The sequence below is a fragment of the Trifolium pratense genome, linkage group LG2 (genome assembly GCF_020283565.1).
Source record: "Trifolium pratense cultivar HEN17-A07 linkage group LG2, ARS_RC_1.1, whole genome shotgun sequence".
In the NCBI taxonomy this organism is placed as follows: domain Eukaryota; kingdom Viridiplantae; phylum Streptophyta; class Magnoliopsida; order Fabales; family Fabaceae; genus Trifolium; species Trifolium pratense.
The window spans coordinates 9,379,887-9,397,309 of NC_060060.1; the positions used below are offsets into that span (position 1 = coordinate 9,379,887).

General features: G+C 32.4%; 2 protein-coding genes across 2 annotated transcripts; both read right to left on the minus strand.

Moving 5' to 3' along the window:
* Window positions 1-4,429: 4,429 nt before the first annotated feature.
* Window positions 4,430-6,205, minus strand: LOC123905797 (SKP1-interacting partner 15). The gene has a single exon (XM_045955528.1). It carries the CDS (start codon window positions 5,903-5,905, stop codon window positions 4,778-4,780), a length of 1,128 nt encoding a protein of 375 aa, XP_045811484.1. The 5' UTR covers window positions 5,906-6,205; the 3' UTR covers window positions 4,430-4,777.
* Window positions 6,206-11,062: 4,857 nt separating this feature from the next.
* On the minus strand, window positions 11,063-16,478 carry LOC123905799 (abscisic acid 8'-hydroxylase 3-like). The gene is made up of 9 exons (XM_045955532.1): window positions 16,246-16,478; window positions 14,931-15,249; window positions 14,462-14,614; window positions 13,948-14,214; window positions 13,229-13,315; window positions 13,065-13,143; window positions 12,743-12,849; window positions 12,319-12,437; window positions 11,063-11,423 (listed from the first exon to the last, which is right to left on the minus strand). The coding sequence occupies exons 1-9, from the start codon at window positions 16,452-16,454 to the stop codon at window positions 11,333-11,335; spliced, it is 1,431 nt and encodes a 476-aa protein (XP_045811488.1). The 5' UTR covers window positions 16,455-16,478; the 3' UTR covers window positions 11,063-11,332.
* Window positions 16,479-17,423: the final 945 nt, after the last annotated feature.

The window sequence follows — 17,423 nt, forward strand, 5'->3', positions numbered from 1 at the left end:
ACGTGCACTTTGAAGTTCAAGTTGAAAATTTGGTTAATATGTGTGTATGTGTACGAACAAAACTGTGACATGCAAAAAATGAGAAAATGAGAGATGAAAATGATGTGCCTAGCTGTTGAAGGATATTGTACTATATTCAGGGATCATGTTTGAACCACGGTCATCTCACTTATCTACCTCAAGCGTGAAATTTCTAACCAATAGATTATTTAACCACAGGAAAAAAGAAAGAATGTGAAATTATAATTAATTGAAAAATGCTAAACAGTGCCTCCGAGACACTCTTTAAGGATCTTAAATAGTAAAGTCAACGAATTGGAAATTGGAATATTTTATTTTTTGAATAAATAATTTCTTTAAATGAAATGCTTAAAGAGTGTCTCGTGAGCACAACAAGACCCTTAAATAATTTAGGTATTTTAATCTATACTATATATAAAGAGAATACATGAGTTTTGGTGTGAACTTTTCATAATACCAACAATACACTTGATTTTTTTAGTAGCAACAATAATCTTTTATTAAGAAACTCGCCATAATATAAGGCACATCCTTTTTTTAGCAGCAAAAATATTTTATTAACAAACTCACCATAACATAACACATATTTTTTTTTGGACATAAGTTAGACACAGGCAGACGCGGAACAACCTAAACATAACACATATTAGGATTAGGATTATTTCAAATATAAGTCATGTACGCCCATGTCTTTCTCCTTCCCTATTTGCACCCATTTCCCTATCCCTCCTCCCCTTCCCCATCCAAAACCAACACTTCAAACCTTAAAATTTGGTCAAAACTCGAACAACCTAAACTAATGATTAAACTCGAGTGATTAATGAGCTCTATATAAGAATGAATTGTTTGAAAACCCTGAATGTGATTCCTAGAATGTGTTCCCAAGAGAACCAAGGGGTTAACAGAAAAATGGAAATACTAGAATGAACTAATCTCTTAATGTAATGAAATTATTGTACAAAATAATAAAACTCACTTAAAAAACTTGACTCATGGCTTGGATCAATTATGCAGCTAAAGTTTCTTCTTGGAGAAACTAATGTTGGTGGTACTTATTCCACCATTATTGGGAAATATTTCACCATTTCAGAATTAAAAAACTTTGAGGAAATCAATTAGAAGGAAGTATTAATATACATTATGTTTCGGGTAGATTTCAACTTCGAAATATTTCAAATATTTTCTCATGTTTAGTTCACAATTCCATTCAAATATTGAGCTTTTCTTTTACCACCCTAACAGTTTTCTCATGCATCTTCTAAATTACCAAAACATTCATGTCTGCTACTTAAGTAACGGATGGGTACAAATTTCCTAAAGTTTGGACGATTTAAGATTTCACGCCCCCCAGAAACCTCACCGACTGGTCTGCTACTTAAGTAGTAGACGACATATTTAAAATTTCTCATTTTTATAACATTCGCTATTTATGTAGCAAGGGTAAAATTGAAACGAGAAGGGCGCGCGAGAAGCCAGTAGAGCGCTAAAAGAAATTCTCTCAAATATTTCTCTTCCCTTTTTTGATAACATTTTCATTTATATTTAGTTGGCTCCATAGATAGCTAGTGAGTGATGCAGAAATGAGTGTGGCAACTCAAGACATTCAACATGGAAGTAGAAATGAGCATGGGGTTGCACTGATCCGTAACCAATGTAATACGGATTATCAGTCTGATAAAAATGCGCTAAATAAAGACGGCATCACTGCCAATGGTAGAAACATGGCTGATATAATAAAGGTCGCGATATATTGCAGCTAGCACAAAATCCGCCATGCCATAATGCCATAGTGCCACCATGACACATCTTAGAGCACACAACACATTATTATAAATTTGTCATCCACAAAAGGTTAAAACACTTTGTCTTTGTTCTATAAGAGTAGCTCAAATGCTAAAAGGTTCTGGAACATTTGATATGTTGGGGCGCATCAAATCTACAATACCCATCTTTCGCACACTTAGCGTATGTGAGCTTTGCAGCTAGGCTCTACTAATGAAAAGATATGTTATTCATAATCAAATGTTCATCCAAAGTAACTTTCACAAGTAAAAATGTCCATCAATAATGATACATTCGTATGATTACCACAGTAAATATCACATTCTTTCAAAAACCTATATAGAAGTAGGCTCTTATCAGGTCTAATATATAAACCTTTCTAATAAAAACCCGGCTCTATTTTTCCGTGGCTGCAATACTACCACTAGACAGAACCAGAGCTCTCTCAATCAACAGTTTTCTGAAGAAACACCCACATAAAAATGTGATGACTTTATATGACTTAAACTACAAACAACCCTAGACATCTACCAGCCCTTGCTAAATTTAAATATTTATTTACCACTAACAATTGAGGTGTCATTCCATCCAATAGTGGATTGGTACATTAACATGTCTATCAAGTACCAATACTGAACCTAGGAAATGTTTGGTTTTAAAACCAATGGTTCAATCCACAGCAAAAGCAACTTTTTCTTGCTTTTATTGAAAGCATGGTTTGCCACTCACAAGATCAGTCAATATGGAAGTAGAAATAGGCATAGTGCTGCACTTATCCATAATAGAGACGCATCATAGATAATCTAGAGACACGTCATAGAGCACATAGCAATTATTAGCAAATTTTAAGGCTAACTAACTAAATTTCAAATTTCTCAGCAGTTTTTTGTAGCCTATATTCAGATTCTAAAAGAGGCTAAATCTAATCTACGTCATGACTCTTTTGTGAGGAATGTTGTTTACGCTTCATATCCAGCTTAACCTTTGAAATTAAAGGAAACTTGAAGTGAAAGACAACAGTTAATCTATGTAATATTGACATACATCACAAGTATGAAAACATGTAATCACAAACACTAAATTGATTCCCACTTCTTTTGTAAATCCATAAAAGCTTTCACTCATCCGTTTATATTTTAGGCTAAATGCACTCAAGGGTCCTTTAAGTTTGACATTTGTAACGGTTAAACTTTTTAGATGATAAATAGGTCATTTAAGTTTCTAAGTTGTTGCCCCGTTACCCTTCCAGTTATCCTCCGCTACAAAAACTTGTTGAACAGTTAGCCTTCCGTTTAATCTCCTCCAACATATGTGCCGTTTTCATCAAAATATTCATCATAATGGAAGTCAACGTCAATCGCCACTGTGCAACAAGGTAACGAAAGCTAATTGGAAGGGTAAAAGTGCAACAAGTTAACATAAAGAACCTATTTGTTACCGAAAACACTTAAAAAAAAACTTAACTATTACCTAAAAAATTTAAAGGATTTAACTGTTAAAAACAACGCAAAAATTAAATGACCACTGAATGTATTTGTCCTATATTTTATGTCAAAACTAGCTAATATTGGGTGAACTCAATTTTCCTTTGGTATTATGAAAAATGAACATCATCAAGTCATAAGATCAATTTATTGCTAATGGAAGTCATGCTTTCATTTTAGGATGAAGCTATCTAACCTATTCCATTGCAGGCCCACAAATAATTTTGGAATTCCTAGTGACAAAAACCAGCGTTGAAATGGAAATCTTAAACTTTTATTTGGATGTTCGAATGTATTTACAAGTATCGGTGTCTTAGGACTGTCACACAATCGGACACACATTAACAATTTAACCTAAAATGTTGATACTACATAGGATAGCCATTAGCCGATTCCCATCAAAGATTAGCATAAATTAGGTGACTGTGAATCCATTATGATGTGATAAATAAATCAAGAGTGAAGACATATTTTGATTCCTCACAAATTTCTGACTGGACATTTCAGTCCCTAACAAAAATAAAACTCAAATTAGTCCATGACATTTTTCGAGGACAAACTGGTCCCCAATTCGTTAAAACAGAGGGACTAATTTGTCCTCAGTATGAAATTTGTGAAGGACCAAAATGGGTCTTCACTCATAAATCAAATTTGTTGCTAATTGCTAACTTGAATAAAATTCACTCAACTGTACAGACAAAGAACTTTCACAAATACAAGTGGGTCATTAATGATAAATTCATTTGATTACCACAGTAATTTCTATCTTTTCTAAAATCTATATAGAAGTAGGCTTATCACTTATCAGGTCTACACAGATAAACCTTTCCTCTAATAAAAACTCACCTCTCTATTTTTCCATGGCTGCAATAGTACCTGTGGAACTGAACCAAAGCTCCATCCACCAACACTTTTCTGCAGAAGCCCCCATGAAAATGCAATCATAACTTTATATGACTGAAACTACAAGCAACCTTAGACATCTATCATGGTTTGATCCAACCCAAAAGCAATTTTTAATTGCTTTTACTTAAAGCATTGTTTCAAAACACTCAAAATCATGTTTAAATATAAGCCAACTTGTTTTTGGCATACATATTCTAATCCAAAATGCAACTGCAAAATCTAAATGTAGCAAGTCATTATAGATTTCCACACTCCTTCATTATTGCATTCAAAATCCAATGATAATATTATACATTACAAGATAGTTCATAATTATGCTACTCATCCATACGGACCATACCGAAAAATAAAAGAGATTAATTGTTACACACTTACAACAACATTAACAAATCAAATTACACTATGATGTAACTTTGTAATTTCTGTTCCTAAAATATCTCTACAAATATCTGTATAATCATATATGATTGGATGCATGTGTAAAACCGATTTTACTGCATATAAGTTTTATCCAAAATAAACATAGCATAAACAAATTAAAATACCATAACCAATGTCCAATTATGAATCCAAAATTGGAAACTTCAAGGCAATGCATCAAGCCTCCCTTCAAAGACGAATCCTCGATAGAGTCCATCACCGTTTCCCGGCACATTATCGATCCACCGCCACTCATCTCCCATCTCCGCGCCACGATCCCACAATGCCAATTTCCCAATCCTCTTCGCCGAAAAACAAACCCTATCCCCTGCACCAAAAACCTTAAACTTCCCAGCATCCTGAAAACACCGAAACATCTCCACCGGCATCCTCCCCGCCTCATCCCACTCCATAGTCCCAAGATCAAGCCTCAAAATCAAAATCGTCGAACAAGGCGAATTCAATGAAAATGAAGACTTCAATCCACCTATCATCAAAATCCTATTCCCAACTCCGCGAACAAGCCGCGGCCTCTTCAATATATCAAACACATCTCCCCATTCTTGTCGCTCGAGCCTCGACCATATCATAGACATGGTCGAGGCTACGCGACAGGAGAATAACTTCCATTGGCTCCTCCACGGGGAGCCAACATCACAAAGCGCGAAAGCCGAGTCCTCAATCAGGACCGGACTTCGCGGCTTTGACGGAAGATTCGAAGAGAATTTCTGCCAGCTTTTATTGTTATTATCATCATAATACAAAGCAGCGAGTTCAGTTAAAACCATGACTCGGTTTACTGAGTCAACTAACACCGAGCCATGTCTACACCAAGCTGATCCTAAATGAGGAAGGATCCGGAATTTGCGGGTGAGTGGATTACAAGCAAGTAATGATTTAGTATTTAGTGTTTGAGTTTGGGTTTGGGCTTGAGTATTATTGTTATTGGGCTGGGCCCAAAGATAGATGAGTCCATGAGAGGAAGCAACTGGAAGAGGGGAAGAGAAAGGAAGGAAGTTGAGAGGAAAATGAAGCCAATTATTTAGGTTTGGATCAAAGAGATGGATGTGGTGGTTGTTATGGTGGTTGTAGTGGTGGTGGCGGAGAGCAAGGAGGTTAAGAGGTGGAAGAGTGGTGGAGATGTGGTGGAGGAAGGTGGGTGAGGTGAGGAGGTTGTTAAAGAATTTGGAAAGTGAACGGCAGATGATGATTTGGCGGAGAGGTAAAGAAGAGAAGATTTGGTGAAGTGTGTCTTGTGGGAGATTGTAAATTAAGGGTTCTTCTTGTTCCATTTTTTTTTTTTGTGTGGTGGTGATTTGGTGTTGTGTTCTTGTGAGGAAGAAGAAGAGGAAGAATGAGAAAATGGGTAAGAATTAAGGATGCTTTTTTTGGGTATTTTATTTTCTTTACTTTTTCAAAGGTGTGGAGTTTTTATTCTCTTTTGTTTTTTATTGAGTTGTTTGAGATCTCTATAGATATATTTTGGTTGAGTGTTTTATTTTACTATATTTCTTTTTATGGGTTGTCTCTTGTTTTTTGTTTAGGGTGTGTGTGGGAGTGGAAGATGTGTCATAGTAGATGAGATGATTTCATACACAATGCAAAAAAAGAAAGAAGAGAGAGAATATAGAGTTGAAAAAAGAGGAAGAGGTTAATTAATTTCATCTTTGAATCTTTGAATTTGGAGAAATTAAGGTGGGTATGGGTACCACAATAGTAGTGAAAAAGTAAAATTGTTGTTGTGGGTAATTTGGTCATTTAACTTAATTTCTGATAATATTTCCATTTTTTATCTTTCTATTTTTTTTGGTTTGGACTTTTTATGTTATAAAATGTTAACATTGTTATTCATTTTACATGAATTATTTTTATAAAAAAAAAAATCAAAAAAATATAGGAAAACCCCATATCTTCATAAAAAAATCATAAGTCTAGATTTCATTATTTTGCTTTTAATGAAAGGGGAGAATTTTGGGAAAGACATAGATCAAATAGGGGATGTGTGAAAGTGAATCAACTCATTTTTCTACACAACCTTAATTATATTTTTCCTCACTCATAAAAAGAATTACCTATAACCACCACACAAGAAGACAAATGTGGTTTGGAGTTAGAGAGATAAAAGAGTTCAATAGCGATATTAGACATGTGGTGATGGAGGATGTTAGAGGAGTAAGAAAGAATGTGATTTAAACTTTAAAGTGTCATCAATTTGTTAAATAAGGGGTGAAATATGTGAGAATTAATGCAAGGCGTAACGAGACGTTTTGTTTGTGGAAAGATTGGTAATGAGTTAAAGAGGGGTTGATTTGTATTTTGATAATTAGTTTGCTAATAATATTAGTGTCGCGGCGCGAAAAATACCTCGAGTGTAAACAATCGAAAATAACAGAGTCGTCATCGAATTTTATTTATCCCAAAGAAGGGAAAGGAAAATATCGAGAAAACCTTGAGGGGAAGAGAAATGGATTCGGGAGTTGGTTATGCGAGGGGAAGGTATTAGCACCTCTTACATTCGTCGTACTCAACGGGAACCTTTTAGAGGGAAATTGCTTGTTTGCTTTAATGTGCTTTTAATGTTTGCTTAAATATTTGTTTCTTGATTCATCGATAGAAAAAGATTTTTTATTATTGTTATTATGATAATGTATTCGGGGAAAAAAGTTTTGTTTTTTATTATTATGGTTATTATTGTGCTTTTAGACCATGTGCAATGGAAAGAAAAATGGGTGTTGAAGGAGTGTTTCAACTGTTGAAACCATTGGAGGGAGTGTTGAAAAAATGATGTGGAGGAGTTGGGTGATGAAATGTTTCAACGGTGTTGAATCTGACGCAGGGGCCACACGGCGGGTTTTGTTTGGTTGTAGCAGGGCGCGTGTGATACACGCGCGGGTGAGGAGAGTGGGCGAGAGTGAAACGCGGAGAGAGAAAGAAATAAGGACACGTGTCTTCGTCTGATTGGCTCTCCGGATTCTTATCACATTAATACTTTGAACTCAATTATCTCATTGCAAATTAATTTTTTATTTTTTTATTTTTTTACCAAAATTCGTGATTTTTTTTTCTCTACAAATAGAGACTTGGTTCATTTCATTTGGACACAGAAAAAAAAAACCAAATTTTTCACTATCTTAATCTATTATTATCTTTCTAATTAGTCTTTCTTTTGAAGTTTTAATCTTTTTTTAGTGAAATGGATCCCAACAATTCTTCTATACGTTATTTGTGTGTTGTTTCGTATTTTAAGTTAATTTGCATTGTATTAATTACGTAACTTGTGTGTTGTATTGCATTTTAAGTTAATTTGTATCGTACTAATTACGTTATTTGTGTGATGTATTGCATTTTAAATTAAGAAAATAAAAAAAATATTTAAATAAATTTTGTTAAGTGTATTATTTTAATTTAATTTTAATCGATAATTATAATTTTATTTAATCATAAAAACAAAAATTAAAATTTAAATAAGAATATGAAATAGAAAGTGGTGGGGTAGAGAAAGTGGTGGGGTAGGGTGTTGAATAGAAAAACCATTGGAGAGGGTAAAAGTTGAATGTGTGTTGAATGATTAGGTGGAAGAAAGAGAAAATGATGTGGAGTGAAAAAGTGGGTGTTGAAGCTGTTTTGGTGTTGAAACCATTGTATATAGTCTTAAGGGAAATTTTTATTATTATTATTATTTTGTATATTCTCTTTTTTGTGTTTTTTTTTTGGTACATTTTTTTGTCATTTATTCGTATTTTTTGGAAATGTTGACTTTGGTCAAATTGATATTTTGATGAGTGGACCTTATTTGGGGTATAAGTGGAATTTTGATAGTGAAAAAGATGAGATTTTTTGTGGTTCTACCTCTTCAGAAAATTCAACCTCTATTCATTTCTTCACTGCTGCTTATATAGGGACAATGGGAACATTCTAAACCGAAGGAATTAGGTTATGCAAGGTGAAAAGGGAATTTGCACATTCGAGGCATTTTTGGGAATTTTAGATGTTATAGTGGTGGTTTTATTTGTCATAATCATGATCCTGATCCAATGATTAAAGGGACCACGAGATTTTGATGAGGTGGTCAGTTTCTAGAATATTCTATATGAGAATGGAGGCATGCAATAGAATTGTTTTGATATATTCCCTTTTTTGTTGTTTTTTTGTTTTGGTAAATTTTTTGGTCACTTATTCATATTTTTTGCGAATGCTGACTTTGGTCAAATTGGTAATTTGATGAGTGGACCTTATTTAGGGTATAAGTGAAATTTTGATGGTGAAAAAGATGAGATTTTTTGTGGTTCTAGCTGTTCAGAAAATCCAACCTCTATTACTTGCTTCACTGCTTCTTATATAGGGACGATGAGAACATTCTAGACCGAAGGAATTAGGTTATGCAAGGTGAAAAAGGAATTTGCACATTGGTGGCATTTTTGGGAATTTTTGATGTTATAGTGGTTGTTTTATTTGTTCTAAGCATGATCTTTATCCAATGATTAAAGGGACCACGGAATTTTGATGAGGTGGTCAGTTTCTAGAGTATTCTAGATGAGAATGGAGGCATGCAATGAAATTGTTTTGGTATATTCCCTTTTTTGTTCATTTTTTGGTCACTTATTCATATTTTTTGGGAATGTTGACTTTGGTCAAATTGATATTTTGATGAGTGGATCTTATTTGGGGTATAAGTGGAATTTTGATGGTGAAAAAGATGAGATTTTTTGTGGTTCTAGCTCTTCAGAAAATCTAACCTCTATTCCTTTCTTCATTGCTGCTTATATAGGGACAATGAGAACATTCTAGACCGAATGAATTAGGTTATGCAAGGTGAAAAAGGAATTTACACATTGGTGGCATTTTTGAGAATTTTTGATGTTATAGTGGTGGTTTTATTTGTTCTAATCATAATCTTTATCCAATGATTAAAAGGACCATGAAATTTTGATGAGGTGGTCAGTTTCTAGAGTATTCTAGATGAGAAAGGAGGCATGCAATGAAATTGTTTTGGTATATTCCCTTTTTTGTATTTTTTTTGGTATATTTTTTGGTCACTTATTCATATTTTTTGGGAATGTTGACTTTGGTCAAATTGATATTTTGATGAGTGGACCTTATTTGGGGTATAAGTGGAATTTTGATGGTGAAAAAGATGAGATTTTTAGTGGTTCTAGCTCTTCAGAAAATTCAACCTCTATTCCTTTTTTCACTACTGCTTATATAGGGACAATGAGAACATTTTAGCCCGAAAGAATTAGGTCATGCAAGGTGAAAAAGGAATTTGCACATTGGTGACATTTTTGGGAATTTTTATTGTTATAGTAGTGGTTTTATTTGTTCTAATCATGATCTTTATCCAATGATTAATGGGACCACAAAATTTTGATGAGGTGGTCAGTTTCTAGAGTATTCTAGATGAGAATGGAGACATGCAATGGAATTGTTTTGGTATATTCCTTTTTTTGTGTTTTTTTTTGTACATTTTTTGGTCACTTATTCATATTTTTGGGAATGTTGACTTTGGTCAAATTGATATTTTGATGAGTGAACCTTATTTAGGGTATAAGTGGAATTTTGATGGTGAAAAAAATGATATTTTTTGTGGTTCTAGCTATTCAGAAAATCCAACCTCCATTCATTTCTTCACTGCAGCTTATATAGGGACAATGAGAACATTCTAGACCGAATGAATTAGGTTATGCAAGGTGAAAATGGAATTTGCACATTGGTGGCATTTTTGGGAATTTTTGATGTTATAGTGGTGGTTTTATTTGTTCTAATCATGATCCTTATCCAATGATTAAAGGGACCACGAAATTTTGATGAGGTGGTCAGTTTCTAGAGTATTCTAGATGAGAATGGAGGCATGCAATGAAATTGTTTTGGTATATTCGTTTTTTGTGTTTTTTTTTGGGGTACATTTTTTGGTCACTTATTCATATTTTTTGGGAATGTTGACTTTGGTCAAATTAGTATTTTGATGAGTGGACCTTATTTGGGGTATAAGTGGAATTTTGATGGTGAAATGTGGTTTCTTGAAGGTGAAGTAACAAAAATGAATATAAAAATAATATTTTTTTTGAATTTTTGAAATAATACTAAAATAATGGAAATAAAATGATAAAAAATGTAGAAAAATAAAAAATGATAGAAAATGAGGGTACGACAAAATTAGGGTATGACAATTAGAAGGATGGTTGACAATGGAAAAATATGCGGTTTTGAAAGGATAGATTGTTGGAAGGTGATCCCCTTCATTTTAAATTTAGTAGACTTTTTTTTTTTTATCTTTAGATAAAAACATCAATTGCTTGTAGAAAAGTTGAATAGACTGGGGAAGACTGTTGAAAATGGAGGTTGGAGGTGGCGTAGGAGTAAATAGGAAGAATTGTTTGTAGAAAGAAATAAAAGGTTATTTAGGCATAAAGTCAATATTCATTTTTAAAATAGTTCAAAGCAAAGAAAAATTTATTTTGTTTTTAATTTAAATTTTTAGTGATAGAAGTAGTCAAGTATGAAAAAAAAAATGAAGGTAGAACAAAACACTTCTGAGTTTAAAGTCATCTATTTTGTGTTTGCTTTACATACTTATACTTTGCATTCCTTTACCTAAATATATTGAAAAACAAAATGCAATTATTTCTTTTGAGAATATAAAGCATGTTCACAAGTGTTGCTTGAGGAATATAAAGCAATTATTTCTTCTGAGTTTATGGTAGGTTGCTTGAGGAATCGGTTTAGAGTGACTCAACTATAATTGGAAACTTGTTCTTTGGCATCCTCACAAGTGTTGGTTGGACAGAGTCATCTTTCTCTATAGCTTTCCATCTGTAACATCAATTTTCATTACATTGATTAGGCAAAAATGAAAACATAAGATAAAAAAAGGCTTAAATAATTATGAAAATGGAATTGGTTGCTTAAAGAACATCAATAAAATCCAATTCCATAAGTCTTTATTGAGTTGGCCCTTTAATTCAAACAATTATTATTGACCAAATTTTATTTATTTTACGGCTGAATTTCATATTAATGAATGCCCTTTTCTCTAAATAATCGAAGTGTTAACATCAAAATAATTAAGTTCCTATCTAATTCTTCATTATTACTCCCTCCGGTCCTTTTTATAAGGAACATTTTGGAAAAAAAATTTGGTCCTTTTTATAAGAAACAATCATTAAATTTATTCTTACAATTCCATTTTTACCCTTATTAAATTGTATCAACTCAAAAGTTATGCATTAATTAGAGTGATATATTCCCTAAGGATAAATTAATACACCAAGGTTAGTTTTGGAATAGATTGTAAAATTTTAGAATTTTTATTAAGAAAGATAAGGTTTCTTGGTATGTGTGTTTTTTTCAAATTGTTCCTTATAATAAGGACCGGAGGGAGTATTAATTAGGGCTGATGATATTTTGGTTCATGTAATAATATTTAGAAAATAAAAACTCGATAGTCGATATACGACTCAAAGAGTAAAATCTGTATTGATTGACCCAATACATAAATTGGCGCCGGAAGAATTTAAACTAAAACCTATGTAAAAATACACTTCAAATTAAAGTCTCAAGTCTACATTTTTATAATATAAAAATAATTACTCCTTAATTACATTTTGTAATGATGATTTTAATCTTTAAAACTAAACCTTTTGTTTTGGTGGTCCAAATAGTTTTAATCTAGTTATATTTATGAACAAAAAAAAAGTCCATATCTTACTTGTATCTTGTGACAAGATGATGAATGAAGACACAAATTTCAACCTTGGCAAGGTTCATTCCAGGACACATACGTGGTCCACTACCAAATCCAAGAAAACTGAAAGGCCTCAAGTGTTCCTGCATTTCATTGAAATTATCAAAAATTATCAAATTTTGGTTCCATGAAAGTGCACATGCTAATCATAAATATTGTTTTGACATTAGAACTTTAGTGATGCAAATATAAATGGTTGGTAGTCCGATCAGAAATCTAATAACAAGTGGTTCAGCGGATTATAGAGGAGACTCTAATATCATATTAATTTTCTTTCCTCGAAACCCAAACACACTTAAATTTAGTGTATTTTATTCGATTTTTGTGTCTAAATATTACTATTATTGAATGTTAATTAGGTGGAGTCTCTTATCATGAAGGAACTTACATCAAATCTAGATGGATCAAACTTGTGAGGATCTGGGAATACTTTCGGGTCATGGTGTATTGAAACAACATCTAGGTTAACTGACCAACCTTTCTTAATTTGGTATCCTGCAAAATTCAACATCAACTTTGTTGTAAGAAAACATTCCTCTGAAACAAGAATTTGGGGATATTAACAAGAATTTGGTAGGAACATCGCATTATATATACAGAAGTTGGGGTTCGAACCACAGATACTCCACTTATTCATCTTTTAAGTACAATTTCTAATCATTAGGCTACTTGACAACAAAAAATTGGCCATCGTGTAATTTTTTGCTTACCATCAATTTCAAAATCTTGGGCTGCTTTTCTTGAAAACCAAGGTAGTATTGTGGCTCTTCTGAGTGTTTCACTTATCACCTGAAAAATAAAATAACCAATAATAATTTTAGTCTTATGTGAAAAAATTGAAGTTACTTAGAAATAAGAAAATGTTGATGCTTACTTTGGCTGTGTAAGGCATGTTATTAACCTCAGACCATGTAAGATCTGTTCCACCTTTTCTGTTTGCAATAATTTCTCTATGTTCCTCCTGCAAATAAATAAATAATCAATCTACATTTTAAAAGAGAAAGATTGGAAGGTGTATAATAATATTTAGACCATGTTTGGATAAAAAACTTAATAGGTGCTTATAACATAAGCAGTGGTGGAACCAGGATTATTATAGAGCCTGCGAAAAATTTCACATGTGACATAATATATAAATAGTCCAACAAAAAATCTCAAATTCTCAATTTTGCCATAAACTAATCCCTAAAAATACCAACAATTTTTGCCAGAGTCTGGGCAACTGTCCAGGCTTGGTGGGCCTTAGAGCCGCCCCTTAGTATAAGCGATTATCATACATATACTCCCTCCGGTTTTAAGCAGAATTCGGCCAAATGTTTTAAGCTTTGCTAAAATTTAAGACTGTGTGTAGTAAGTCTTTTATGTGTAAGTTATTTTTATAATAATAATAAGAAAAAAATAAATTAAATGTTTTCTTGTAAGTTATAAGCTGCTTTCAGAAGTTATCATGGAGAGCTTATGGAAATAAGCTGAAAATAGGTTATGGATATGATGACGTAAGTTGTTTCTATAAGCTCTCCCAAACAGTCTCACCAGAGTTTATGTCAGTAGACTGAGACAAATTCAAATAAGTCGATTCAAATAGGCACTTACTCTCAATTTTTCAAGAACATCTTGATTTTCTTCAAGAAATTTGATAAGCCATGTAAGAGCAGCAGTTGTGGTATCATGTCCTGCAACAAGCAGAGTTAATACATTGTCCTTTAACTGCTTATCAGTAAGTTTATTTTCATCTTCTTGTGCATCTGATTTTCTGCTATGTTTCATAATTAAGGATTCTAAGAAATCTTGTTGGAAATCTTGGCCATTTCTCCTCCTCGAAATTACAGAATCCAACATTTCGTACATCCTATCGCGAGCCTGCACTCAATATATACATAAGACAAAAAGAAACTTTAGTGGCAACACTTCTGATTGAAAACATGTCTGGTGTGCGACACATGTCAGTGTCTGTGTCAATGAAGGTTTTATGTCCGATGTCTGTGTCTAGTGTAAATGACTTAGAGATATTATATTCATAGATAAGAAACACAAGTTTACTCCTATGAAAGTGGATAATATATCGGCCTAATATCAATTCTTTTGTCGATTTGAATTATTTTGTTACCTTGATACCGCGCTGAAAAGCCGTTCCCGGAAGTTTAAAAGGCAATGAAGCAAATGAGGAAGAAATGATCTTGAAATTTGACCTAAACTTTTCTTGATCCTCTCCGGTTGGCTCTAAGCTCATGATCATGTGTCCAATCACTTTAAGTGTAAACTACAATATTCAAAATACTCACTTAGCACTTAGCATGGAATAAAATGTATAAAGAATATGAAACTTTCAATATTCGATATTCACATTGAATTAGGTTTGCATGCACTCAAAAATCCAAATTTCAAATTTCAAATTTCAAATTCATATAATCAGCACATTCATAGTTGTTGGATTAAGATCAGACAATCCAAATTTCAAGTTCATAATCAAAATCTATATTAAAATTTGAATCATCTGATCTCGATCCAATCAGCAAATGTGCTAACTGTATGAACACGTCAAATTTTCAACTGCAGTAAATCCAATTTCACTCAACTGTAGAAGCTTCTTCAAGAACAAAAACTTTCTTTCCATCCCATTGATCTAATGTTACCATTGCTTGTGTATTAATAAAATGGAAATATTTTTTTAGACCATCTAATGACAAAGGTTCAGCAATTAATCTTCTAAGTCTTTTGTGTGCTTCTCCAGTTTGTTGTAGCAAGCTGGTGGGGCCAAGAACTTGTTGACCAGTGTAAAATAAGTTTAAACTCACAATCCCATCTTTGCCTGTTAATAGTATCTTACTTGCTTCTCTACCAGTCATGAAGACTGTGAATCTCCCTAAGACAAAGCTCTTGAAAACCTTTCCATATCTATAAGAATATAAAATCAATCATAGTGATGAAAATCTTTGAAACTCTTTAGCACCTACATATAACGTAGGTTAAAAATGTTTATATTCCATTTAAAATTTTTAGTCCCTATATTTAACAAAATCTACGGGTTGATATTCCATATCGCACAAACTAAAAGCACAAAAATGCAGTCCCGTAAATACAACTCAGCTTGTAGCTAGAAGGACATTGTTATGCAGTGGCTCAAGTTCAAATTTGAAATTCGACAATGCTTCAAAAAAAATGTGAATCTAATCACTAGATTATTAGACAATTTTTTTTCTTTAGAAAAATGAATTTTCTGTAATTAGTAGTAACATAGGTTGATCTCAGCCTTTGATAAAAATCGAAGGTTAATTAGAATTCTAAGATCAATCTACTAGACTCAATTTTCAAAATTTAGTGATTATGGATGTAACACCAACAATTCAGTATGATGTTTGAACGCAAATTCGACCTAACACGTGTTGATGTCAACACCGACATAATACTAACATATGTGGTTACAATAAAGTATTATATTTTCTTAAATTGTTATGAGTGTCAACTTGTTAGATCAGCGACATGTTAAGTGTTTGTGTCTGTATTAGTAATTTATTGATGATTGCTGACTACGGACAACCGAATCTTGAAACCAAACAATTTTATCTTTTGGAGGGAACTAAAAATAGAAAAAGTTTTTTAAAACTAAAGTGGAACAATTTTTTTTGTAATCAATTATAAGTAAACAAAAAATTGTCATTGGAATCAAATATAAGCAAATATCAACTAACTTATCTCTACATTTAACAATACTATTCCAAAAACAGTATTACATTAATTCCTTCAAGTTGTGAGGAGATGACCATTATAGCTCTAGAATATGTTAGTAATAAAAGTATTCTTTTTTATATAAAATAAAAACAAAATTAAATGCATTTAATTTCTTTAATAATATATACAAATTTAGTTCTAAGTTTTGATGATTTAGTTTACCTCTTTTGTCTCTTGTTCATGAAGCTAAAGATTCCAGATGGACTTGAAAAATCAGAGAGAAATTTCAAACTCTCACCAATAATAGGCCAACCTAAATTACCAGGGATACCATCCATTTCTTTAGGAGAACGAGTAAGATACATCAACAACAAAATTGGTAACACTACCAAAGAAAATATCAAAGAAATTAGCATAACGATTAGTCCCATAATTAGTTCCTAGTGTTTGCAACTAGCTAATAGCATTAACTATAGTTGATTAAATAAACACTTCTTGTATATATAATAAGTTGAAATTATTGATGGTGTATCTATATATCTTGACCACCTTGTGCTTAACACATTATTATTATATATAACAAATTGAAGACTTTGGTCGTAACCAAGTACGTATTTGTATTTATATTAGACACCTATACTTATATAATTATATTTGTAATTTATTAATCTGCAGGCCAATGTTATATTTTGAATCTTATAAAAAAAAATGTTATATTTGAAAGTAACGATTGTTTTGAGGCAGTAAGTAAATAAGAAAATAATTATTTGGTAGAATATTACAGCTTCTTTGTTCTTGTTAGTGTCATTGATTGGTAAGTTGACACAACTCACAAAGTTTAATCTCTTGCTACCCTAATATTGAAAGTAATTGCTGGATGTAATAGAGATTCTTTAAATAGTAACATCTTCCTGCGAGTTTTAATGTTGTTGTACGTCCAAACTCGAGACCGAACCCGGAACATTGTTTAAACTAGAAGAGACATGTTTCGTATCATCTAAGTGCTCTTAAGCCATGTAATAAAATTTTTTTCATGTGTACCCCATTTTAGTGACACAAGTTAATTTACTCATACCTTTGTCATGACATTTTTTAAACAAATAGAGATTTTATTTGCCGTCCCTGGGTGACCATTATTGCATATTTGCTTGGCTTGCTTCAAATGTAGAACAATTTGCTTTATTATAATAAGGAGAAATTTGACTTGTTTGCTCAAAATTTAATATTCCTTGGACAAAACTAGGGTTAAAAAAATGTCAGCTGCTCTGACAAAAATCTATGGCCAAGCTGTACAATGTCAAACTAGAATTTTCTTAAACAATGTCAAGATTTTCAATAAGAAAAATCATAGGCAAAGTGTTAAAAAAAAAAAAAAAACTAAAATGTTATAAATAAATAAG